Source organism: Acomys minous (assembly GCF_964271855.1).
Source record: "Acomys minous genome assembly, chromosome: 9".
NCBI classification, from domain to species: Eukaryota; Metazoa; Chordata; class Mammalia; order Rodentia; family Muridae; genus Acomys; species Acomys minous.
In genome coordinates, this window is record NC_140490.1 from 85,664,505 (window position 1) to 85,692,278 (window position 27,774).

General features: G+C 42.2%; 1 protein-coding gene across 1 annotated transcript; it reads left to right on the plus strand.

The window, feature by feature from the left end:
- The first annotated feature begins 19,429 nt into the window (after positions 1-19,429).
- LOC311605674 (actin-like protein 9) lies at positions 19,430-21,463 on the plus strand. The gene has a single exon (XM_084796381.1). The coding sequence runs from the start codon at positions 20,176-20,178 to the stop codon at positions 21,421-21,423; it is 1,248 nt and encodes a 415-aa protein (XP_084652507.1). The 5' UTR covers positions 19,430-20,175; the 3' UTR covers positions 21,424-21,463.
- The last annotated feature ends 6,311 nt before the right edge of the window (positions 21,464-27,774 follow it).

The window sequence follows — 27,774 nt, forward strand, 5'->3', positions numbered from 1 at the left end:
CTTACCAGGAAACTGAGACAGAGGAGAGGACATTCTAGTGGGACTCTAGATGAGAGAATCATGGGAGAAAGGCAAAGTAGAAGGACCCAGAGGGTCCTAGAAGCCTACAAGTAGAACATCATGATAGGCAGATTTGGGCCCAGGGGTCCCGCTCAAACTAAGGCACCAGCCAAGGACAATACAGGCGGTAAACCTTAAGCCCCTACCCAGATCTAGCCAATGGACAGAACACTCCCCACAGTAGAGTGGAGAGTGGGATATGACTTTCTCACATACTCTGGTGCCTCACCTTTGACCATGTCCCCTGGACGGGGAGACCTGGTGGCAATCAGAGGAAGGACAGCAAGTTACCAAGAAGAGACTTGATACCCTATGAGCATATAGAGGGGGAGGTAATCCCCCTCAGGAACAGTCATAGGGGAGGGGAATAAGGGGAAATTGGGAGGGAGGGAAGAATGGGAGGATACAAGGGATGGGATAACCATTGAGATGTAACAAGAATAAATTAATAAAGGAGGAAAAAAAAGAAAAGAAAAGAAAACAGGAAATACAGAAATAAGCTTGACAGCAGAATACAAAAGATGGAGGAAAGAATCTAAGAAAGAGACGCTACAATGGAAGATTTGGTGCAACTATCAAATAAAATGGTAAATCTGAAAAAAGAAATCCCTGACACAAAACATCCAAGAAATCAAGAACACCATGAAAAGATAAAACTTAAGGACAGTAATTGCGGAAATGGAAGATTCCCAGATCCAAGGCACACAAAATAACTCAACAAAAACATTGAAGGAAATTTACCCAATTTAAAGAAAAAAATGACTATAAACATACAAGAGGCCTGCAGAATCCAAAATAGATTGGACCAGGAATGAAAATCCTCCCACCACATAATAATCAAAACACCAAATGTACAGAATAAAGAAAAATATTAAAAGTTGCAAGGGAAAAATAGCGAAGTAACATATAATGGCAAACCTATAAGAATCACACTTGAGCTGGGTGTGGGGGCACACGCCTTTAATCCCAGCACTCAGGAAGCAGATACAGGTGGATCACTGTGAGTTCTAGGCCAGCCTTGTTTACAAAATAAATCCAGGACAGCCAAGTCTACACAGAGAAAACTTGTCTTGAAAAAAAAAGAATCACACCTGACTTCTTAGTAGAGACCATAAAACCAGAAAATACTGGACAGACATCTAAAAAATACCCTAAGAGATAAGAGATGCCAATACAGATTATTATGCCCAGAAAAACTTTCAATCATCATGGATGGAGAAACCAAGATATACCACAACAGAAGCAAATTTAAACAATATCTATGCACAAACCCAGCACTACAAAAGTACTAGAAGGAAAACTCCCACCAAAAAAGGTTAACTATGCCCTCCCAAAAAAAATCACACAATATAAATAACTTCACTACAGCAAAACTAAAAGCAAACAAACACAAACACGATTCCACAATCAACAGCAAAATAAAAGGTTCTAACAGTCACCGGTGATTAAAATCTCTCAACATCAATGCACTCAACACTAATAAAAAGACACAGACTAACAGAATGTATGAATAAACAGGATCCAAAATTCTACTGCATACAAAAACCACAACTTAGCCAAAGAGATATACACTGAGTGAGAGCAAAGGGCCCAAAAAGTTTTTCAAAGCAAAAGAACACAAGAAGCAAGTTGGATCGTCTATTCTACTTTCTAATAAATAAACTTCCAATGAAAATTAATCAAAAGAGATGAAGAAGGCTCTTCATACTAATCAAAGTAAAAATCTAGAAAGATGACATTAAAACTCTGAACATCTATGCCCCAAATTTAAAGGTGCCCACATTTGTAAAAAGAAACATTAATAAAGCTTAAAACACACATCAATCCCCACACATCAATAGTGGGAAACTTCAACACACCACTCTTGCCAAATAATAGGTCAACAAAACAGAAACTGAACAGATAAATAATGACCCTAACCAAAGTCATGAATCAAATAGACTAAAGAGACATCTACAGAACTTTCATCCAAACACAAAAGAATATAACTTCTCAGCACATCTTGGAACATTGTAGTGGAAGTAAGTATGTTTTTGTTTTGATCCCAAGTGTGGTATGTGAAACAGACTTGTATAAGGGTGTGCGGTATTTTCCACCAGAAACAGACTTGTGAGAGAACAGCTGATGTTCTTCCAGTAGAAGAGGAACTGTCACTTGCATGGGCATTGTCTTTTCCAACTGATAAACATCCTAGTACAGACTCTGAGAGGATATAGATTTATATATGAGACCAAAACAAGTCTGGGCTTTTTGGCCTTGGCATCATTTCCTATTGTTTGGCTGTTCATTGTTCACCTTCCAGATACTCCTAGAGAGAACCATTCCTGCAAGTGCCTGTAGGTTCCGGCTGCAGCTCCAGGTCCCATAGACTTCCATTGCAGCAACCTTTGCTGAAATGCCGGTTTGTTGTTTAGCAGGTATGCTGGAATGTTGCCGACTATGCCAGTGAAATTGCTGCAGGGAACTGAGTCTCAAAAGGTCTATTACTCCTGTTCCCATTAACCTCTTTTTGCTCCTATCTGGGGTAGGAACATTGAAAGGGGAGGTATATGCATTAAACCACAAATGAAAAAGTTCAAAGTTCACATAACCTTTGCCAAAATTGGCCATATAGTCAGTCACAAAGCAAGCCTCAACCCCTTTGACAGGACAGATCCACAATGGTGGCACCAATCACATACTGTGTCTGATCAGCAGAAGAGCAGTGGGTCCACAGTGACGAAAAGACCAAATTTTGGGCTCCAAATCACCAGAGCTAGTATTTCCCGGGTAAGAGGAGACCTCACAGAGTGGAACACAGTTGGGTCCTAGATGAGGTCTCCTGGCTAATGCACAGGGAAGTCCTCAGATCCCTGAGGGTGTGCCTAGGATCTCCAGCAACAAACACACCAGTGCACAATACACAGTGATCAGTGTCTCAGACTGAACTATGGGCCACAATACATCCGTGGGAGAAAATTCAAGAAACCGCAAACAATCATATGAATCTAACCAATAAACAGTTCCATATATGAAGATGAAAATGGAAACAAAAAAAAAGCACAAACTGAGGAAATCCCAAAAAGAGAACACTTAGAGAAGAAAACAAAAAAAATATAGAAGTAAGCATCACCAACAAAATACAAGAGATGAAGGAAAGAATCATAGGAGGGACAATGGAACATTTGATGCAACCATCAGAAAATGATAAATCAAAAAATATTGCTGACACAAACATCCAAGAAATCAAGGACACCAGGAAAAGATGAAACATAAGAGTAATAGGAATCGAAGAAAGGGAAGATTCCCAGGCCCAAGGCACAGAAAATATTTTCAACAAAAACATTGAAGAAAAAATTCCCGATTATAGAACAGGATGCTTATAAACATACAAGAGGCCTGCAGAAGAAGAAATAGAGTCATAGGAAAGGGGAATGGGGTGAAAGCAGGAGGGAGGGAGGAATGAGAGGATGTACAGGATGGGATAGTATTTGAGATGTAATATGAATGATTTTATTTTTCAATTAAAGGGGGGAAGAAATAGAGTAAACCAGAAAAGAGAATCTTCCTACCATATAATAATCAAAACACAAAATGTAGAGAATAAAGAAAAATATTAAAAGGAGCAAAGGGAAAAAAAGCCAAGTAACATTTAATGGCAAACTTATCAGAATCATACCTGACTATTCAGCAGAGACCATAATAAAATCCAGAAGGACCTGACCAGATATTTTGTAAACCCTAAGATACTCCACATGCCAGTCAAGACGACTATTCCCAGCAAAACTTTCAATAAACATAGAGGGAGAAAACAAAGCACTCCAAAAAAAAGTTTAAAGAGTACTTATCCATAAACCCAGCCCCAAACAAGATACTAGAAAACAAACTCCAACTCAAGGAGTCTAACTACACCCAGGAAAACATAGGAAATAGATAACTTCACTTTAGCAAAAAAAAAATTAGACAATCACACACTCACTGTCACAATCAAAATCAAAATAAAAGGACCTAACAGTAACTGGTCATTAATGGTCATGAAACTCTCTCAACATTAGTGGTCTCAACTCTCCAAAGAAAATACCCAGACTAGAAGAATGGATGCAACATTCTGTTGCATAAAAGAAATACACCACATCCACAAAGACAAATACTACCTGAGAGTAAAGGGCTAAAAGAAAGTCTTCCGAGCAAACAAACACAAGAAGTAAGGTTAACCATTCAAATATTTAGTAAAATAGACTTTCAACCAAAATTAATCAAAACAGATAAGTAAAGATCCTTCATGTTCATCAAAGGTAAACTCAACCAAAATGGCATCTTAATTCTGAACATCGATGCCCCAAATATAAGAACAACCACATTTGTAAAATAAAATTAATTAATAAAACCTGAAACACACATCCATCACCACCCATTATTAGTGGAAGACTTCATCAACCCACTCTCAACAAAGAATAGGGCAATGAAACAGAAGTTAAAGCAAGAAATAATGACACTAACAGATGTCATGAATCACAGGGTCCTAACAGATATCTACAGAACATTTCACCCAAACACAAAAGATTATACCAGTGCCTTTTCTCAGCACTTCATGGAACCTTCTCCAAACCTGACCATCTAGTGGGTCACAAAGCAAGCCTCAACAGATATAAGAAAAGTGAAATAGTACCTTATATCCTATCAGACCACCATGGACTAAAGCTGGACCACAACAAAAACAAAAACATTTTAAAAGTCTACAAACACATGGAAACTACTCAGTGCAAACTGGGTCAGGAGAAAAAAAATAAAGATAGAAATCAGGGACTCTTAAATTCAAGGAAAATGAAGATATAACATGCCCTAACATATAGGACGGAATGGAAACATTACTAAGAGAAAAGTTCATATCACTATGTGCCCTCATAAAGACATTGGAAACATCTCCTACAAGCAACTTAATGGCACACCAGTAAGCCCAAGGGGAAAAAGAAGACATACACAAGAGGAGTAGATGGATGGAAGTAATCAAATTCAAGGATAAAAGCAATAAATGAGAAACAAAGAGAAAATTCAAAGGATCATCAAAACCAAGAGCTGGTTCCTTGTGGAAATCAACCAAGATAAACAAATGCTTGGCCAAACTAATTAAAAGCCAGAGAGACAGTATTCAAATCAATGAAATCAGAAGTGGAAAGGGAAATACAACAACAGACAACTGAGAAATCCAAAGAACCATTAGGTGTTACTTCAAAAGCCTATACACTACAAAATTTGAAAATCTAAATGAAATGGACAATTTTCTTGATAGATTTCACTTACCAAAGTTGAATCAAGATCATGAAAACAAATTAAATGGTCCTATATCTCCTGTGGAAATGGAAACAGTCATGAAAAGTCTCTCAACCAAAAGAAATCGCAGATCTAGATGGTTTCTGTGTAGAATTCTACCAGACTTTCACAGAAGACATAATACCAATGTTCTTAAAACTATTCCACAAAATACAAATGGAAGGAACATTACCAAATGCATTCTATGAGGGGATAATCACGTTGATACCTATGCCACACAAAGACCCACAAAAGAAAGAGAATTTCAAACAAATTTCTCTTATAAACATCAGTAAAATACTCACAAACTGATTCCAAGAACACTTCAAAGATATCATTCATCAGGACCCAGTAGGCTACATCCTAGGAATGCATGCATGGTTCCATATATGGAAATACATCAATGTAATTCACAATGTAAGCAAATTGAAAAGAAAATGCATGAACATCTCTTTAGATGCTGCAAAAACTTTTGACAAAACCCAACATCTGTTCATGTTTAAAGTCTTGGAGAGATCGGGGATACAAAGCACATACATAAACATGATAAAGATTATATACAGTAAGCCAATAACCAATATCAAATTAAATGGACAGAAATTCAACACAATTCCACTGAAATAAAAGACAAGACAAGGCTACCCTCTCTCGCCGTATCTCTTCAATATAATACTTCAAGTTTTAGCTAGAGCAATAAGAAAACAAAAATCAAGTAGATCCACATCTGTCAGGAAGAACTCAAAGTATCACTGTTCACAGATGATATGACAGTATACATAAGTGACCCCCCCAAATTCTATGAAAGACATAAAGATCTTTTTCACCTGATAACCCTTTTTCTGACAGTGCTAGCATGCTTTGACCTGTGTGTCTGTAGTGAATACCTCTGAACATGAGTATTTTCTTATATTCTTTTTCCTCCTTTACTTTTGGTTTTAGCTTAGATGGAAACAATTCCTGTTTTATTTACTAATGACCCTTCTTATGCCTGGACCTTGTGACCACAATAGATTCACTCACCCTTGTAAAGCATTTAATATTTCCTTGGAATTTGAAACAATTCTTTTTGTTTGTTTCTTATTTTCACAAGTGTCTTTCTTTCTTTTTATTTATTCTTTTGTTATTACTTACATCTCAATTATAGCCCCCTCCCTAACCTCCTCCCAGTCCCATTCTCCCTCTTCTCCCATTCCCCTCCCCTAGTGTTCAGAGAGAGAGCCTCCTCCATGAATCAATTTTTATTTGCATGAAATGCAATAACATTTGTATTCCTATTAGAAGGCAAATACAAGATATATTTTAGCAGACACCAGAACTATTCATCATATTGACTGGTTTCAACCTGTTCTCTGGAATTTTCTGATTAATATAATATTGTAACTGATGGTAATGAACATGGTTTAGATTTTTTTATACTACCCTTTGTCATAAAACTTGAAAACATATCACTTATCTTTTATAAAGATGCTGAAATATAAAATTATTCAACAGATGGGGGGTTCAAGATGGCGGAGCCTAACACACACCTTAATTGACCAGCAGGACAGCACTGACTATACAGCAACCTAAGAACTGAACTGAGAACCACAAAGCACCAATGCTGTTGATCCCCAGATGTGAAATGTGCAAACTGTGCGTAGTACAGGTGGGTCTGGCCTCAGGCCACCTGGCTAACCCACAGAAAGCATCCCTGGCCCTGCAGCCACAAGTGAGCTCTGGGGTCTGCCAACTGATGAAGCTGTGTTTCTGATCTCTGGGACCCAAAGAGAGCTTAAGTCTGATGAAACCCCAGTGTCTGGGGCTGCTGGACTACAGAAGAATCCACAGCATATAAAACAAGAGTATCTGATGTCAGGTCACCAGACCAATTCACAAAGAGTTCCCTGGGCCCTGCATGCATGGATGCACTCCAGCATCTGGCCTCAGCATGCCTGGCAGGAGCACAATTTCTGAGCCTGGAGCCCAGAGAGAGCTGTGGGCAGATAAAGCACCAGGGTCACAAATTGCCCTCCAACCACTGGAGGCCAGCAGGCCCACTGGAGCAGCTCTCTTATCAGATATCTTCCAGGTGCTCCTCAGTTAATCTGGTTCACAAGCTAGGAGCCAACAGAGGCAGTGAATTCAACAGAGGTGGCTGGCCTCCCAGGGTCATAAACAGGGAGCCAAGAGAGACAGTGATGTCAGCAGAAGTGAGTAGAGTACAAGACCTAAGCCCCATTGTCTATATCTACACCCAAAACTCTCTGACCATGAGCGAACACCAAACCAGCTAACACTGGAGACAGCACAATGGGAAGAGGTCAGCATAAGAACACAAGCAACAGCTGCCAGGACTATAAAATGCTTTCTGGTCTTTATGCTCAGTGACATTTGTAGAACTTCTCTCCTATATGGACTGTGGGTGTCAATTAATAGTTGAACTATTACTGAATCTCTTCCCAGATTTTTGACATTTGTAGGGCTTTGCTCCAGTGTGAACAGTTGGGGTCTAGTAAGGGCCAGTTGATAGATGAAGGCTTTGTTATATGCGTTACTTTTCTTACATGGAAATTGTCATGGTCACAATTTCCAATCTTCTCCCTATCATATTTTGGAATAAATATTTTCTCTCTTGCTCTTAAGAAAAAAGCCTAGGGTGTGAGAAGACATACCCACAGGGAATCCAAGTAACCCATCACTTCAGCTGCTACACTAAGGTGAGTTATTTCCAAATCTGATGTCAATGCCAAGTGGACATGTCCTCTGGACAGCAGAGTAGCAAACAGAAGAGCCTTCCATTTCCCCACAGGAATATGAAACTTACCAAAAGATAACAACCAACTGCCTTGGTGACAAATCCTCAAGGCGGCTAATCCATCAATGCACCCCACATGACCACAAAACTAGGGCATCTGGGTGGAAAGTCTGTAACTTCTATCATCATCCACAGCTCTTCTTTTCTGAAAACAGCACTCTCCAATCACCCCAAAACAAACAAGACCTTCCAACACTATTCTGCTTTCTTGGGAGAGAAAAAGAGAACAGTAGATACATACACTTGTGAAGTGTCTGAAGGCTGTCAGATAGGTAACTTCAGTACAGCCTGCTCCACAGTGGGGGGATTAAAAGGCATATTTTGGATGGTAGGGTCAGAACAGGAAGATGAAATCTAAATAGTCATTACAGTATCAAGGAGGTGGCATTACTTCAGACAGTCAGCCACAGAAGGTAGAATATTTGAGATTTTTCTTTTGCTATATGCATGTGTTTGTGCACAGCTATGTGCATGTTGAGTGCAGAGACTCCAGAGGGGGAAATGGAGCCCCTGGGTTATGGGAAGTTGTCATCCTCTCCTCCCTAACCTGAGTGTTGAAAACCAAATTTGGATCATGTGTAAGTGCCGGACTCACTCTTAACCACAGAGACTTCTCTCTAGCCTAAGTCCAGGCAGTCCTAAGCAGAAATATGAGGAACCATTTCTAATAGAAAAGATAAAACTAAACCACACAGAAAACAAAGCAAAACCTATTTGAAGGACTCTAATGGAGCTCTACACAGTTCATGTATGTTATCTGGATGGTACTGGTCCACAGAAGTAAGAAAAGATGGTTGGTTTTATATTGCTATTGTTTTATTTCACTATTTGTACATGTAAAGGGTACTGCACCTAGGGCCAAGAGAGGTGGCTCACCAATCCAGAGAACCCGGGATCAGTTCCCAGCACCCACAAGGCAGCTCACAACTGCCTGTAACTCCAGCTCCTGAAAAATCATCTCCATTGAACCAGAGCTTCCCAATACACATCTGACAAGAAGGCTTCTTCTTCCTGTGTCTTCTGCCTCACTCCTACCTGCCCAAGTACATGGTTCCTGCTGCTTGTCTGTTCACATCCCAAGATGTAGGAACCAGGCCCGACTGGGCTGCCTGCCTGTCTTGCTGTTTTCATGTCCTGTTTCTAGCAGCTTCTGTGTCTGTGTTTATCTTGGTTAGCTAGTCATATTTACTGCTCCGAGAACGCGCCCCTCCCCTCCTCGGGACTTTTCCTCCTGTGTGCAATCACCTCTTGAGGGATTTCACCTGCGAGTGGCATTCCTGTTTTGCTGCCTGTAAGAAGGCTCTTTGAACACTGAATAAAGACTGGCTGTTGCTGCTGCTGCTGCTGCTGCTCTCTTAGCACAAAGGACCTGCTGTTTTAGTGTGTGTGTGTGTGTGTGTGTGTGTGTGTGTGTGTGTGTGTGTGTGTGTGTGTGTGTGTGTGTTAAATCCGCAGTCCCTCCCCTTGACTCGGTACCATGGTGGTGCAGGCACCACACCAAGGCCCTTGTTTCTGCTCCAGCAGTATGGCCAGGGAGGACTTACACACGTCAAGACTTGTTCAGTACAAAAGTGAGAGTGATGTTCAGCTTAGAGTCCCCTGATACGTAATAACGTGTCTCTGACCACACTGTGTTTGGAGAAAAGAAGAGGTGGAAAAGGAGATTTGAGGAAATGATTTCTCTGATTACTCCCTGACATATCCATTAAAATATGTGTGAGGGATTTTCACCTTGGAGATGCTAAGCTTCACTTGCACACATGACCAAACTCAAAGCGAAAGGGAGATGGACTTTAAGATCCAGCCACACTTCTTCAGGCCAGCAAGTGTCAGAAGTTACCATGCATCTAGAGCAGTGGTTCTCAACATTTCCTGGATATCTGTAGCATGAAAAGTTAAAGTAGGAGGGAAAAAACTGGTAAAGAGTAACATACACTTCTCTTCAGTGTCATCATGCCTAGGTTAAAAGTCCTGCCAATGGAAAGGGTACCCAAAATGGAACTCAGTGTAATATAATCTCAGCTTCACACTGCACACAGATAACTGACTGACGTGTTTGTTGAAACGGCGTCTTTTGACGTAACCTAGGTACCCTGGTACTCCTTGTGAAGCCCAAGCTGCCCTTAATCCCTCAGGCAGCATCCCAACTGCTAGGAATACAGGCATGTACAACTACCTGCACATGTGATCAACCATTTCAAAGAACACAGGACAATGGAGCTGACCAGGGCAAGTCAAGGAAGATAAATTATTACAAAAAGAAGAAATTTCATATCTTCTGGTTTTGTGTTTTTGTTATTGTTTTATTTTGTTTTTGTTTCTTTGTTTGTAACAGACAGCATTCTTAAACTTCATGGAATTTACTCAAGTAGACACTTGAATGGGTGCTAGCCTCACCCTCAGATGACAGGATGTCCAACCTGTACAAAATCACATTACACTTTTGCTGAAGCGATCACAGCCTACAAATGGGCACAGAAAAGGCAGGATACATTTTAGCAAAAAAAAAGAGAGAGAGAGAATGTTGAAACTCAGAACATGGGTGATACATATGCAGTGGGCACCTACTGCCCTGGTGTTAGATATGGAAAAAAAACAAAACAAAAAAACTAGAGTGACCCAAACCTTCCATCATTTATTGAAGGGACTATATATGAACTGCCAAGCTTTGGGAACAGAGGAAGTGAAACTCTACCTAGACCTCAGGCAGTGAGCAGCTATAAATACATGTGTGAGCACAACCATGTTTTTCAGTTAGTTTCCAAGTGAGAACTTAACTGTACATGGCTGTCGGACCCATCGTCCACTTTATGGGTGTCTTCCTACATCACATTGGCCAGGACCACCTCTGGCCTTTCAGTGCAGCCAAATAATATCCTGTAGTGGGAGCACGGTTCATCTCATGGTCCCACCTCCTCACTATTAAAATTGCCAGGTGATAGTTTTGCTCACAGCTTCCTGCCTCCTCCATTCCTGATCCCATGAGCCGGTCACTGTCAGATGGGTCTCAGAACCAGGCAGGAAGGACAGAAAATGATCAGTTGTAGCCATACAAGTGATAGGGTGTGACAAGAATTTGAAGTGGGACTGTTGCCTCTGCAGCTCTGCCCTAGGGATTGTGGGCTCTAATTTGTATGGCTTTCCACTGCAATGGTGGCATCCTCAGCTCAGTGGGAACCCTCTACACATCTATTCTGTAATAAGGAGGTTCAGATTGGCCTAGGCACTGTCCTTTCTTGGACCATCACCCTGTGTCTGTTCTGGATCTGGCCTATCTCTACAGTCTGAGGGGTCAGAGCCACCCCCTTGATAAAGCAGATAGTTTGAGGGGCTCCCATATGCCTCTTGGGTAGGGAAAAGTAGGGTGAGAGGTTCCACACCAGTGCTGGGGGAAGACCTGTAATACCTTCCTGGACTTCCTATGTCTGGCTGGTGGGGGGGTGGCGGGGGGCAAGGCTCAGCACTTCTGTTACGTAGGTGACAGCTGCCTTACTCCATTTTTACAGAGCATTGTGTCCAAATTGGGACCCATGCCTCGCATCCTGAGGGATGTCCATACAGCACTGAGCACTCCAGGCAGTGGGCAGCTCCCTGGCACCAATGACCTGGCCTCTATGCTAGGCTCCAGCAGCAGCAGCAGCATCTCAGCTGGGCTGCAGAAGATGGTGACTGAGAATGACCTCTCCAGGTAAGAGCTGCCTGCTGTGCTGGGCGGAGTGGACCTTACATTCAGAGTAGATCCAGCCCAGCCAAGGTGCCATGGAAGGAAATGACTGAGAGAATTTCACTTTGGGTGTTAAACAGTTACAACAAGAAATTTTTTTATGTGTTTTTCACTTCTCTTATCAGGTATTTCTTATTAGGATACACCTTATGGGAGAACTAAAGCATCAAAAGGAATAGGCCCTCATTCCTGGTGTCAGAGTGTAATGCATAATGCTTTCACTGGTCTAATATCACACATTGTGTTTATAATTTGCTTACCTATAGGATACTTGAATATCAAACGACAATTAGGCTTGTCAGCAAGATCTCAAATCAAAACCACTCTGTACATACTGTGCTCAAAATTCAAAACTGGGAATATTGTCAGACCATGCTGCACAAATAAAGCCACTTAGCAACTCTGAGGCCTTTTGAGAAAACTCCACATAAACGGGACAATACTCTTGTCACCTCTGTTCCTCCAAACAATGGATTTGTTATTGGAATGTGATTTTCTGCACCCCTCATTGTTTAGTAAACGGGAGTGTGTTTACTTCAGATCACCCATTATTTTACTGTTATTCGGACAGGGTGTCCTTTTGAATGTACAACATAAACTCACGTGAACATACCTTACCCTTTGTGACAGTATACAGCTTAAAGTCGTATGAACTTCACTCATATGACCTAGCTTAACTCTCAGAATATAAATTGTCTGGTACTCTGAGTAAACTTGACTATTGCATGAGAGGTTAATCCTCTTCATTTTTAGGATCCAATCTCATAGGTTCTTGCCACCAACTAGATGAGTAACAAGCAATAGTTTTTTTTATTCCTATTAGTTTGTTGTGGATTGGGTTTTTTTCTCTCCCTCTTTTCATTTTCATGTCAAGAGGTGCCTATAAATAAACAATATAAAAGAAGCATTCAGAACACCAACTAGATTGGACCAGAAAAGAAAATCCTCCTGCCACATAATAATCAAAACACTAAATCTCTACAGAAAAAGAAACAACATTAAAAGCTGCAAAGGAAAAAGTATAAGTAACATACAGGGCAGAACTATCAGAATTATACCAGACTTCTCAACAGAAACTCTAAAAGGTATCTTGCAGCCTCCTAGAGACCACAGAGAACAACCTAGACTTCTATACACAGCAAAGGGTAATACAGATGAAATCTCTGCATGCCAGACCCCTGGTGGCATCAGGCCAAGAGGACAACACAGAAAAGGTGAGATATGCATTGCTCCCTGCACCCACTATCTACTGGACATCACCTCTACCTGAACTCCCAGAAGCCTGCATCCACCAGGGACCACCAGATGAGACCCCACAAACCACAATTCCTAGCCCTTCCCATCCTCCCAGCAAAGATAGCAGCCAAGAGACCCACCCTGTCCCCTTTGCACCACATTCCAGGCCTGGAGGCCTTTGGTGGCTACATAAGGAAGTCAAATGAAATCTCTGTGAATGAGCCCCCTGCTTGCACTAGGCCACTGGGCAAACACAGCATCAGTGAGCCATGATTGGTTCCCTGCACCCTCTATCTATGAGACCTCACACCTACCTGCATTCCTGGAACCCTGTGTCCCTGAGGGACCATCAGCCAACACCAGAGACAGCCAGATGGTGAAAGGCCAGTGCAAGAACACAAATGACAAGAGCATTGGCAATATGTCAGTACAAGAACTCAAGTATCATTCTACAGCGAGGCCAGGATATCTTTCCACAGCTGAGGAACAAGAAAATGACTTTAAAATTCTGTCTCATGAAGATGATAGAGGCCTTTAGAGAAGTGAATAAATTCCTTAAAGAAATACAGGAAAACATAATTAAGTAGTGAAATAAATGACTAAAACAATCCAAGACCTGAAAATGGAAGTAGAAACAATAAAGAAAGAACAATCTGAAGAAATTCTGGAGGTGGAAAACCTAGGGAAGGAAATGGGAATAACAGACAGAAGTATCTACAAAGAAATCAAAAGATAGAAAATAAAATCTCAGGTGTAGAAGATACAATAGAAGAAATTGATACATCCATCAAAAAAATGTTAAAGCTAAAAACTTCCTGACACAAAAGACCAAAAAATCTGGGAAATTATAAGAACATCTAACTGGTCATTAAAATGCCTCAAGATTAATGGTCTCAATTCTCCAATAAAAAGGCATAGCCTAACTGAATGGTTGCATAAACAAGACCCAAAATTCTTCTGCATTCAAGAAACACATCTCGGCAATAAGAGTAAGCATTACCTCAGGGTAAAAGGCTGGAAAAAGGTATTCCACGAAAATGGACACAAGAAGTAAACTGGCATCGCCATTTTAATATCTAATAAAATAGACTCCAACCAAATTAAATCAAAAGAGATGAAGGTCACTTCATACTCATCAAAGGTAAAGTCAACCAAGATGACATCACAATTATAAACATCGATTCTCCCAATAGAAAGGACACCCACATTTGTAAAAGAACTATTAACAAAGCTTAAACCACACACCAATTCCCACATATTAATAGTGGGAGACTTCAATATCCCACTTTCACCAAAGGAAAGGTCACTGAAACTGAAACTAAACCGAGAAATAATGACACCAGCCAATGCCATGAGTCAAATGGATCTAACAGATATCCACAGAAGTTTTCACTCAAATACAAAGGATTATACCTTCTTCTCAGCACCCCATGGAAACTTCTGCAAAATTGATCACACAGTAGGTCACAAAGCAAGCCTCAACCGATGCAAGAAGATTGAAATAGTACATTGTATCCTATCAGATCACCATGGTCTAAAGCTGGACTTCAACAACAACAGAAATAACAAAAAGACTACACACACATGGAAACTAAATACCTCTTCTCATAATGACATCTGGGTCATGGAAGAAATAAAGAAAGATATAGAAGGCTTCCTGCGATTCAATGAAAATGAAGGAACAACATACCCAAATCTGTGTGACACATTGAAAGCAGTGCTAAGAGGAAAATTCATAGCACTTAGTGCCTTCATAAAGAAATTGAAAACATCCCATATAAGCAAATTTAAAACACATCTGTAATCCCTAGAAAAAATAAGCAGAAACACCCAAGAGGAGTAGACATCTGGAAATAATCAAACTCAGGGCTGAAATCAATAAATTAGAAGCTAAGGAAACAATTCAAAGAATCAACAAAACCAGGAGCTGGTTCTTTGAGAAAATCAACAAGATAGACAGACCATTAGCCAAACTAACTAAAAGGCAGAGAGACACTATCCAAATTAACAAAATCAGAAATAAAAGGGAGACATAACAACAGACACTGAAGAAATACAAAGAATCATAAGATCCTACTTCAAAGGCATATATGCCACAAATTTTGAAAATTTAAGGGAAATTGACAATTTTCTTGATCAATTCGACTTGCAAAAATTGAATCAAGATCAGATAAACAAACTAAATAGTCTTATTTCCCCTAGAGAAATAGAAGCAATAATTAATAGTCTCCCAACCAAAAAAAGCCCAAGGCCAGATGGTTTCAGCACAGAATTCTACCAGACCTTCAAAGAGGAGCTAATACTGATACTCTTCAAGTGACTCAAAAAGATAGAAATGGATGGGACATTACCAAATTCAGTCTATGAGGCCACAGTCAGTTTGATATCTAAACCTAAAAAAGACCTAACAAAGAAAGAGAATTTCAGACCAATTTCTCTTATGAACATTGACACAAAAATATTCAATACAATACTTGCAAACTGAATACAAGCACATATCAAAGATATTATTCACCGTGACCAGGTAGGCTTCATTCCAGGCATGCAAAGATGGTTTAATATATGGAAACCCATCAATGTAATCCACCATATAAACAAACAGAAAGAAAAAATCACATGATCATCTCCTTAGATGCAGAAAAAGCACTTGACAAAATCCAACACCCATTCATGTTCAAAGCTTTGGAGAGATCAGGGATTCAAGGCACATACCTCAACATAATAAAGGCTATATACAGCAAGCCAATAGCCAAAATCAAATTAAATGGAGAGATACTCAAGGAAATTCCTCTAAACTCGGAGACCGGGCAAGGCTGGCACTTTCTCCACATCTCTTCAATATAGTTCTTGAAGTTCTAGCCAGAGCAGTAAGACAGCAAAAAGAGATCAATAGGATCCAAATGGGAAAGGAGGAAGTTAAATTATCCCTATTTACAGATGATATGATAGTATACATAAGTGACCCCCAAAATTCCACCAGAGAACTCCCACAGCTGATAAACACCTTCATCAAAGTGGCTGGATACAAAATTAACTCAATAAAGTCAGTAGCCTTCTTATATACAATGACAACCATGCAGAGGAAGATATTAGGGAAACTACACCCTACATGATAACCACAATCAATATAAGATATCTAGGAGTAATTCTAACGAAACAAGTATAGGACTTGTTTGAAAAAAAACTCAAATATCTGAAGAAGGAGATTGAAGATGACATCAGAAAATGGAAAGATCTCCCTTGTTTGTGGATGGGGAGAATTAACATGGTAAAAATGGTCATCTTACCAAGAGCAATTTACAGATTCAGTGCAATCTCTATCAAAATACCTACACAGTTTTTAAAGACATTGAACGATTAATTCTCAATTTAATATAGAAAAACAAACAAACAGACAAGAAAAACCTGAATAAGTAAAACAATCCAATACAATAAAGATCCTCTGGAGAAATCCCCATGCTGGATCTCAAGCTATGCTATAGAGCAACAGTAATAAAAACAGCATTCTACTGGTTGATCAGTGGAATCAAATATTAGGCCCAGAAATAAACCCACACACCCATATACACTTGGTCTTTGACAAAGAGGCCAAATAGATACAATGGGAAAAGATAGAATCTTCAACAAATGGTGCTGGTCTAACTGAATGTCTACATGTAGAAAAATGCAAGTAGACCCATATTTATTAATATACACAAAACTCAAGTCCAAGCAGATTAAAGACCTCAACATAAAACCAGACACACTAAATCTGTTAGAAGAAAAAGTGGGAAAGGGCCTGGAACACATTGGCAGAGGAGACAACTTCCTAAACAGAACACCTTAAGCTCAACAATTAATAAATGGGACCTCATGAGGCTGAGAAGCTTCTGTAAGGCAGGAGACACTGTCAACAGAACAAAGCGACAGCCTACAGACTGGGAAAAGATCTTCACCAACCCTACATCTGACAAAGGTCTAATATCCAAAATATATAAAGAACTCAAGAAATTAAACACCACCAAACCCAAAAACCAAATTGAGAAATGGGGCTCATAATTAAAGAGAGAATTCTCAACAGAGGACCATCAAATGGCTGAGAAACACTTAGGAAAATGTTCGACATCCTTAATCATCTGAGAAATGCAAATCAAAATGACTCTGATATTCCATCTTATACCCATCAGAATGGCTAAGATCAAAAACTCAAGTGACAGCACATGCTGGGGAGGATATGGAGAAAGAGGAACATTTGTTCATTGTTGGTGAGAATGCAAACTAGTACAGCCACTTTGGAAATCTATCTGGCACTTTCCCAGAAAACTGGGGCTACCTCAAGACCCAGCTATTCCACTCCTTGGAATATACCCAGAAGATGCTCCACCACAAACAAGGACATATGCTCAACCATGTTCATAGCAGCCTTATTCGTAAGAGCCAGAATCTGGAAACAACCTAATGTCCATTGGTTGGAGAATGGATACAGAAACTGTGGTACATTTACACTATGGAATACTACTCAGCTATTAAAAACAAAGAAATCCTGAAATTTGTGGGAAATGGATGGAACTAGAAATTAGCATACAGAGTGAGTCAACCTAGACCCAGAAAGACTCACATGGTATGTACTCATTTATAATTTGACACTAGCCCAAAGGCATGTCCCATGAAAGTCTTCACTTACCAGGAGATTGGGATAGATGCAAGGACTTCCTATTGGGACTCTAGGTGAGAGAGGGAGAACATGGAAATAAAAGGATCCAGGGGGTCCTAGAAACCTACAAGAGGAACATCATGATGGGTGCATCTGGACCCAGGGGGTGTGCTCAAACTACTATACCAACAAAAGACAATACATGCACTAAGCATTGAACCCATATTCAGATATAGTCAATGGACAGGACATTCTCCAGAGTTGTGTGGAGAGCAGGGACTGACTCTGACATGAACTCCGGTGCCTCATATTTGACCACTTCCCCTTGGCTGGGAGGCCTGGTGGCACTTGGAGAAAGGATAAGCTGGCTACTGGGATGAGATTTGATAGGCTGTGACCGTGTGGTGTGGGAGGATGTTCTTTTCTGTCACAGGGGAATAGGTGAGAAAGAGGGAGGGATGGAGAAATGGGAGGATAATAATTGACGGGATAACAATTGAGATGTAATCTGAATAAATCAATTAAATAAAAAAATTCAAAGTTGTTTTAATTTGCATTCCCCTAATTACTGGGGATGCCATTATGATTTTAGAAGATTTTAGCCATTTTTCTTCTTTTGAAAATGCTCTTCTCGACTTCCGCAAAAAAAAAAAGAAAGAAAGAAAAAGAAAATGCTCTTCTCCAGTCCCACATCCATATGTGGTGCATATACACTATGGAATACTCCAGCTATGGAGAAAAATGAAATCATAAACTTTTCAGGTAAACAGATGGAACTAGAAAAGATCATATTGGGTGAAGTAACCCAGACCCAGAAAGATAAACAAGACCCATGTTCTCTCATCTGAGGTTCATAGACCCAAATCTTCAAGTGTGAATACATAGCCTGGAGTAACTGCAGAAAGTAGGAAAGTTAAAAAAGGGATCAATGCCCAGGATAGTGGCCTGGAGGAACATTAAAGAAGGCAACGGGTAGAGGAAGTGCCTGTGAGGTGACAGCTCCTCCTGAGGAAGCAATGAATTGTTAGTAATGAACTGACGCTGGAGGGGAAGGTGTCATTTTCACATATTGTGTAGCCACTAGAAGAACAGGTATGCATGTATACACACACACACACACACACACACACACACACACACACACACACACACAAAAAGACATAGACCAATAAACAAACGTAAAGTAAAAACCTTAAAGAAGGGAAGAAAAGACAAAAGGAAGGAAGTCAGCCAGTCAGTTTGTGCTGTTAATCTTCTGATTTACGTTCTTGGGAGGCTGGACAAGGGACCCATAAAAGGACCGTGGGTTGGTCGTATCAGACTGTGTGTGTTGGGTGAAAGAAGGGTTCTTTAATAAAGACACTAAGTCAGAGACCCTGCCTTCCTCTATAATTTAGGCTCTTTGAGGATAGCCATAAAGAAATGAGGCCTCTGGGGCCATGCAGTGGAACACTGCCCTTTGGCGTGACAGAACATTGCAGGCTCACAGGGCCACCTTACTCATCAGCAGGGATGTATAGACAGTTAACGGTTACTAAGGGAGAGTTCTCAGGCAGGCTCCCTCATCCCCCAACCTGGCGGCAGTTAGCTGTTACTAACGGTAGGAGCTCAGGAGGATACACCCCTTTCTAAGGCTGTGTAGACAGTTAACAGCTGCTGGGACACACACACACACACACACACACACACACACACACACACACACACACTGGTATTGATAGATCAGACTGAGATGAAATGGCAAAACCTCCCACCTCAGCAGGAGCAGACAGCCCTTTAACTACAACGCTGAAGGGCAACAGCCTCTCCATGGGAACAGAAGCTGTGCTCTGTGACACGAGGGCTTGAGACTTTCTTAGGGTTTGAAGTGGGAAGTGCCTATGAGGCTGGGGTCTGTTGGAAAGTGTACTGGTCTTGTTTCTTACTCTGCAATTTCAGATAAGGATCTTTTATTATGATGGGTATTCTTGAGCACTGCAGTCTGGGTTTCAGATAGAAACCATCTTCCTACGTAGGTATCCTTAAGCATGGGAAGCTTCTGCATCAGCATTTGCCAATTGGAGATATTTTTACCCTTTATGTATAGCATTGCTTTGTGCCTACAAATAACCACTCACCCACTCCTCTAAGTAACTCCAGTTAAACTCACTATTTGACCAAGATAGACTTGAGTAGACTCTCTTCTTATCTATCTACCGTAAATAGAAATTTCTCCCAGATAAAGTTCATTCAAGAAGCTTCCTCTCTGCCTTACCTCAGCCCACCTCAACCCACTACATGCCTGCATTGTGAAGCAAAGGCGGGCATAGTGATGTCACAGACCACTGTTGCACCCTCTCTGATTCTGGCCACCCTGGGCCCGAATCAACCTTTTGTACTAGCACCCCCAGAGAAAAGAGGTCCACCTTGTTCAGAAGTCTCGCCAACCCGCCTGAAGCCATGGATGTCAATGGACATCCAAAACCTCAGCCTTCCCCAGAGACTCCTGGGCCTCTTGCCCTGAACTCTAGCACATACCTGGAGAACGAGAGTCTCGAGCAAGATTCCCTCAGTATGGTGGGTGATGGGCTCCTGCCAAAATCAGGTACTGTGGTTATTGACATGGGCACAGGCACCTGTAAGGTGGGCTTTGCAGGACAGTCCTACCCCACCTACACGGTGGCCACCATCCTGGGTTGCCAGCCCAAGAAACAGACCACCAAGGGCCGGTCAGAGCTGGAAACTTTTATTGGGGAGGCAGCCCGCTCCCGGCCAGAGCTAAGGTTGGTGAAGCCTATTCGCAACGGTATTGTGGAGGACTGGGAAGCTGCCGAACTAATATGGCAGCACATCCTAGAACATGGTCTCCGAGTATCCACCCAGGACCACCCTCTACTGTTTTCAGATCCCCCCTTCAGCCCTGCCACCAACCGAGAGAAGCTAGTGGAAGTAGCCTTTGAGTCTCTGCACTCCCCGGCCATCTATGTGGCATCTCAACCTGTATTGTCAACCTATGCGCACGGGCGTGTTAATGCACTTGTTGTGGACACTGGCCATGGAGTCAGCTACACGGTGCCAGTTGTACAGGGCTACAACCTACCCCATGCCATCCAACGCTTGGACCTGGCCGGCAACCATCTTACTGCCTTCCTAGCAGAGATGCTGCTGGGCTCTGGCTTCTTATTGCGACAGGACGACCTGGACATGGTGGAATACATCAAACATTGTCACTGCTATTTGGCCTCGGATTTCGAAAAGGAACAGGCCCGTCTGGATGAGGAGTGCAAGCAGACCCTGAAGCTGCCCGATGGACGGACTGTCACTCTGGGGAAGGAGTTATTCCAGTGCCCAGAGCTCCTATTCCATCCCCCAGAGATTCCGGGACTGTCGCCCATAGGCCTCCCGGCTATGGCTGAACAGAGCCTCCTCAAGGTGCCTCCGGAGCTGCGGACCCACGTGGCCCAGAACGTACTCCTGTGTGGAGGCTCTTCACTCTTCACCGGGCTGGAGGGTCGCTTCAGGGCAGAGCTACTGCGCTCTCTGCCCCCCGAGGACCACGTGGTGGTGATGGCACAGCCCAACAGGAATTTCTCCGTGTGGATCGGGGGCTCCATTCTGGCTTCCTTACAGGCTTTCCAGTCCTGCTGGGTCCTGCGGGAACACTACGAAGAAAGTGGACCCCAGGTCGTGTACCAAAAATGCTACTAACATGGGAAAAAGTGGGAAGGGCTAGGGGAAGTAAAGCTTTCTTGCCAAAAAAAATTCAGTTCTGTTATCTTTCAGTTCTGTCTCATGTTCTAGGGCCCACCCAGATGAGTCGTGTTTTCACTAAACCACTAGCCCACCACCAACTTACTTTTCAACCCCAACCCCTTATCTTCAAACCCTCATGCCCCTGATATTCTCTCCTCCAAACATCGCTGGCTTGAAACTACCCTAAAGAATCCATGACCTTTCCATCAATACACTAATTCGAATCCCTTTACTATACTCTCCTCATTTAAAAAAAAAATCTAAAACCATATCTATTTTTTCAGTTCTGTCAATCCACCTTCTAGGTATCTTTAGCCTTTCCACTATCTATGGCACCATCCTTGGGTTGGGGAAAACACACATTTCCAAGATAACCTCAGAATCTGACATACAGAGAAAGAGAGAAAGGGAGAGCCCTCCTTAAACATCTATGGTCTCTTAAGAGGCCTTAAATCATCCTCCTTGATATAATTCCTCAGCCCCTCCAAACCATTAGCCCAAAAAATCTCCATAAAATGTTCTACAAGCCACACCCCAGAACTTTTCCAGGAATACTCCAACTCTACTCACCTTCCATAACTGAAACCTCACTTTTTATCCTTTCAAACACACCCCTAATAGTCTTTTTTTTCTTTAATTAGTTCTTCGAGAATTTCATACATGTATACAATATGTCTTCATTTTACCTGAGTGTGCACATGCACGCACACACACACACACACACACACACACACACACACACACACAGATACCACCCCATTTCCTCTTCAGTGCCCCTATACCACACTTTTCTTCCAACCTTATGACTTCTTTTTGTAGCCTTCTGAGTCCACTCAGTCAGTACTGGCCATGTGTGCATGAGTGTAGAGCCATCCACCGTCACACAGGCATTCCAACAGGGGACACCTCTCTGTAGAAAACTCACTCTCCCTATCCAAAGCTACATGAGGCCCCTCTTCCATCTATGCTGAAATACTGAATGGCTTGGTCTTGCACACAACCACAGCTGCTGTGCATTCACAAATGCGGCGGTCCTGGTATGTCCTGAAGACTATTTCCTGGCAGTCCTCCCAAACTGCTGGTTTTTAAGATCTTTCCGCCCCCTCTTCTGCAAAGTTCCCTGAGTCATGTGAGGAACAGTGTGATATAGATGTCTCATTGAAGGCTGAGAACACCACATTTACTCAGTCTCTGCACTCTGGCCATCTGCAGGGTCTCTCTATTGATTGCCATTCACGGCACAGCGAATCTTCTCTGATGAGGGGCAAAAGCTGCATGGATCTACCAGCACTAGAAGACAGGAGGGGTGGCAGGAGTGTGGGCCACACACTCTTGGCTACCCAAATACAGACCCTCCCCCTTGGTGTTCTCCAGACCCCACACATGAATACTAAATCTCCACCACCCTCAAAAGTCTTCCTTAAATGGCCTCTAACAGATCCCCTCTCATCCAAAACTCATCCCTGAAACTATGTTCTTGCTGTGCCTGGAGTGGAAACCTAGCACCTCCCATGAGGCCCCTGGAGGCCTATAGGACCTTCTGTGCCAAGTCTGCAGTACATACTGTGGGACATCAGGACCCCAGCCAGAAATGGGGAACATGCGTGTCAATTGTTGTTACAATAAACAGATTTCCCTGGAGTTTTTTCAAGGCTGCTATCCCAGGCCTTCTTACCCCTGAGCTTAAAGTGTCATTCTGTCATGGGCCACTCTCTAGATGCTCGCATATATATACCTTGTGTCTCTGCCTACATCCCTGACAGCTTTTGTATTGTGCTGTGATTGTGTGTGCATGTGTATGTGTGGGGTACATGCACATATGTATACATGGATTACAGGAGGATGTCCTTCTCTGTTGTTCTGTCCTTTGTTCCTTTGAGTCAGGGTCTCACTGAACCTGGAGTGAGATTGGCAGCTAGCAAGTTGTAGTGGCTCTTCCTGTCTCCCCATACACACCCACAGCACTGAGGTTGTACACCTAACGTTTTACATGAATCATGGTATTTTTGTTTTGTTTTTTTATTTTTGCTTTTCTTTCCTAAACAGGATTGCTCTCTGTAGCCCTGGCTGTCCTAGAACTCACTGTTTAGCCTAGGCTAGCCTCAAACTTGGAAATCTGCCTGCTACTGCCCCCTGAGTGCTAGGATTAAAGGTGTGTGCCATCATGACCAGCTATACGGAGTATTTAACATAGACCGCTACATATACTGAGCAAGCATTCTTACTCACTGAGCCACCTCCCTAAGTGCTGTGCCATTTTTAAAGAGGGGGGGGCCTCTCGTATTGTCCGGGATGCTCTGGAACTCCTGGCCTCAAGGGATCATTGTGTACCAGCTTTTCACATACATGTGTATATAGGTGTGTACCACTTCCAGACGCTCTTGATTTTGTTTTGTTTTGTTTTGTTTTAAGATTTATTTCTTTTATGTATGAATGTTCTATCTGCATGTACACCTGCAGGCAAGAAGAGGGCATCAGATCCCAGTATAGGTGGTTGAGAGCCACCATGTGGTTGCTGGCAATTGAACTCAGAACCTCTGGAAGAGCAGAGCAGACAGTGTTCTTAAAGCTGAGCCATCTCTCCAGCTCTTTTTTTTTCTTTTTTTTTTTTTTCTTTTTCAACTTACAACTTGATCACTATTTCACCTCCCTAACTCTTCCCAGTTCCTTCCCACCTTTCTACAAGTATATTCTCTTTCAAAACAAACAAAATATCAGTATGGCAAAAAAAAAAAAAAAAACAACTCCAAAATGAAACAAAAAGTGCACAAAAAGTTCCTTTCTAAACTTCTATCTCTGTGTTTCCCTGAACCATTCTCTACCTAACATAGATCATAGACAGCAGATCACACATACACACAGATACACACATACAATAACACATACATCACACACACACAGATATTACAAACTCACACACAGCACACACTTTACATTTACACATACACACACACACCAGACACAAAAATACACACACAGAGATACTCTCATACACACAACACACTCACACACACACACTCACACATAAGACACAACCACATACATCATACTCAAATACAATCACACATACATCACACATTCACATGCATTAAACACACACATATTGCACACATATCACACAGTCACATCACACACATATATATCACACATACACATCACACACATACACTTGTACAAATCACATTCACACACATCACATACTCACACTTATACTCACACACGTCACACTGAATCACACACATCGCACTAAACCACATACATATCACACATCACACACAAACACTTCACATACACACACTCACACTCATACATACCATACACCTATCACACACACATTCACACATGTGTATACACACACACATACACACACACACACACACACACACACACACACACACACCTTTCCTCTCTCCCAGCATCAATCTTACACGATAATTTCCTGAGAGTATGAAAGTGCTTATTTGGGGAGCGCTCTACCTTAGCCCACAAGCCTGCCATCAGAAAACAGGGGTGCACAAGAGAGAACTCTAAATATTTGTCTTTATCAGTATGGGTTATCTCACTTAGTGTGTTTTCCAGTTTTACACATTTCACTACAAATTTCACAGTTTTATTTTTATGGTTGAATAAAAGATTACATACAGGTAAGAAAGAAAGGAGACAGGAGGGGAATCAACCAAAACTAAACATAAAAGCACCCTGAGGAAATATGTTACTTTGTATGCTATTTTTTCTTTTTCCTTCCCTTCCCTTTTATTAAAAATAGACTCTTTTCTCGTGTATCCTGATTACAGCTTCTCCTCCCTCTACTCACAGTTCCTCACCGTCTCCCCCCCCCATCCAGATCTGCACCCTTTCTGTCTCCCATTAGAAAAGAACAAGCTTCTAAGAGGTAACAACAAAACATAGGGGAAATAAAATATAATAAGCTAAAATGTATGCTTGGTTTTTAATGAAAACAAGATGTCGAATGAATTTTTAAGAGGAAAATGAAAGGAACAGGAGAAGAGAGGAGGAAGGGAAGGAGGGAGGAATGGAGGGAAAAGGGAGAGAAGGAGAAGGCAGGACCAGGCTAACTATATGTTCTAGCTAAGGCTTGAGGTCCACCCTAAATCTGCCTCAAGCAGAAAGCAGGCACTTTTTGTTCTGCCCACCAGGGGGCAGCACCTTCCAGTTTCCAGTTTTAGAGACCAAGCTAGCTTTGATTTAGCATGGTGGTTCTCAACCCTCCTAAAGCTGAAGCCCTGGGCCACTCAAGTTGTAGTGACTCCCAACTATTAAAAAAAAAATTTTCCTTGCTACTTCATAACTTTAATGTTGCTACTGTGATGAATTGTGATATAAATATCTGTGTTTTCCAATGGTCTTAAAGCTATACCTGTGAAAGGGTCACTGGACCCCGAAAGGGGACTTTAAAGCCAAAGGTTCAAAGGCAAGGATGGTAACATCAGGAGGAAATTCTTCCAGATGAGAAGTGGGTGGAGAGTGAGAAAAGAGAGAATCTATATGGGGGAGGGAGAGGAGGGAGAGGAAGAGGGAGGTGGGGGCAGCGTGTCACAGGGGAAGGCATTGAAAGCCAGTACTGAAGTTGGGAGGGTCTAGGAAAAACGGGAGGTGAAGGAGTGTGTGGATTTCACCAAAACATGTGTGTCTGAAATCATCGGACAATGAAAACAGGCTGTCCCTGCGGCCACTAGAAGTGGGGAATGCTCAGAAAACCCACTTTCCCCCAGCGTGCTGGGACACCAACAGGGTCCTCCTTTAAACTAAGCTGAGATTCCCCCAATGCTCATAATTGCCTGGGTTAGAAGATTCATCTTACGCCCTCCTAGACACGGAGCATTCCCGTTGACATTCTCCTGGTGGTGAAGAGTTCACGGCTGAGCACTAGTAGAACTCTCACCCCCTCGTGTGAATCGTTAGGCGCCACACCAGACCCTAGCCCTGTTTATCTAGAACCCTGAAGACTGTCACATCTGCCCACACACACGCACCCTAGACCCCATGTGCTCTCGGTCCCAGAGTGCCTCATCCCCTCAATGTATCATTAAAGTCATTCACAAACATACGTTCACCACACATAGCGATCTAAAGTCAAGACATGGGGGGGGGATCTCTGCCTTCCAAGTCCTTGCGTCAGAGACAGACAAATTCTATCACTTTTAGACCAGTTTTCTCCAACTTCCGGTGAGCTAGCATCTGTCCCTTCCAGAGATCCCCAAGGCCACTTATTCTGAAGACACAAGAATCCATCCTCTAACGCAGCTTCTAATCCCAACCCAGTTCTTTGTCCTATAGGAAGCATTAAGAGTGTGATGTGTGTGTGTGTGTGAGTGAGTGTGAGTGAGTGTGTGTAAGTGTGTGTGTGTGAGTGTGTGTGTGTCTGTGACTGTGAGTGAGTGTGTGTAAGTGTGTGTGAGTGTGAGTGAGTGTGTGAGTGTGAGTAAGCATGTGTGAGTGTGTGTGTAAGTGTGAGTGAGTGTGTGTAAGTGTGTGTGTGTGAGTGAGTGTGTGTGTAAGTGTGAGTGAGTGTGTGTAAGTGTGTGAGTGTGTGTGTAAGTGTGAGTGAGTGTGTGTAAGTATGTGTGTGTGTGTGTGAGTGTCTGTGTGTTATGAATGTGCAGGTGGAGGGTACACACACTTGTAAATTTGTGTAGAGGCCAAAGACGTCCTGATTTACTTCCACTACTTTACCCTCTTCACTTGAAACAGGGTCTCTTGATGAATCTGAAGTCTGCCATTTCTGCTAGGCTGGCTAGCCAGTGAGTTCCCAGGATCTGGCCATCTCCTGTGTCCCAGTGCTGGGGTCACCGACACGCACAGCCATGCACAGCCCTTACATGGGTACTGAGGCTCCAAACGCAGTCTGCTGTGCATGCATAGTAAGCACTCCTATGCACTGAGACACCTTTGCAGCTCTCTTAGGACTCCGATCACTTCAAGGGGACCATATCAAAGGACTTAGAAATCCTAAGTCAGAACATCCTGTTCCCTGCTCAGAACTTTCTGGTGATGTTTTATAAGACGCAGACCCAGTTCTGCCCATCTTTCCACACCTCTCTTTAGCTGTCCTTCCCATTTCCCTCTGCTTAGCCATGCTTGCTCTTATTTCATTTAGTATATAGGGCGTGTGCCCCACTCCAATTTATTTTGGAACCTTCACCCTCAGGACCTGTGAAGGTGACCTTTTGAAATATGGTTAAATGAGAGCACAAGGGTGGGCCCTAGTTCAATCTGGCTGTCAGGAAACCTAACAAAAGATTAGGCTGGGTGTCATTGTGTAGTTCAGGATAGATGGAGGCAGGA

Bases quoted from the DNA above. Each gene is read 5' to 3' on its own strand.
- LOC311605674 (XM_084796381.1), top strand. From the start codon at position 20,176: ATGGATGTCAATGGACATCCAAAACCTCAGCCTTCCCCAGAGACTCCT.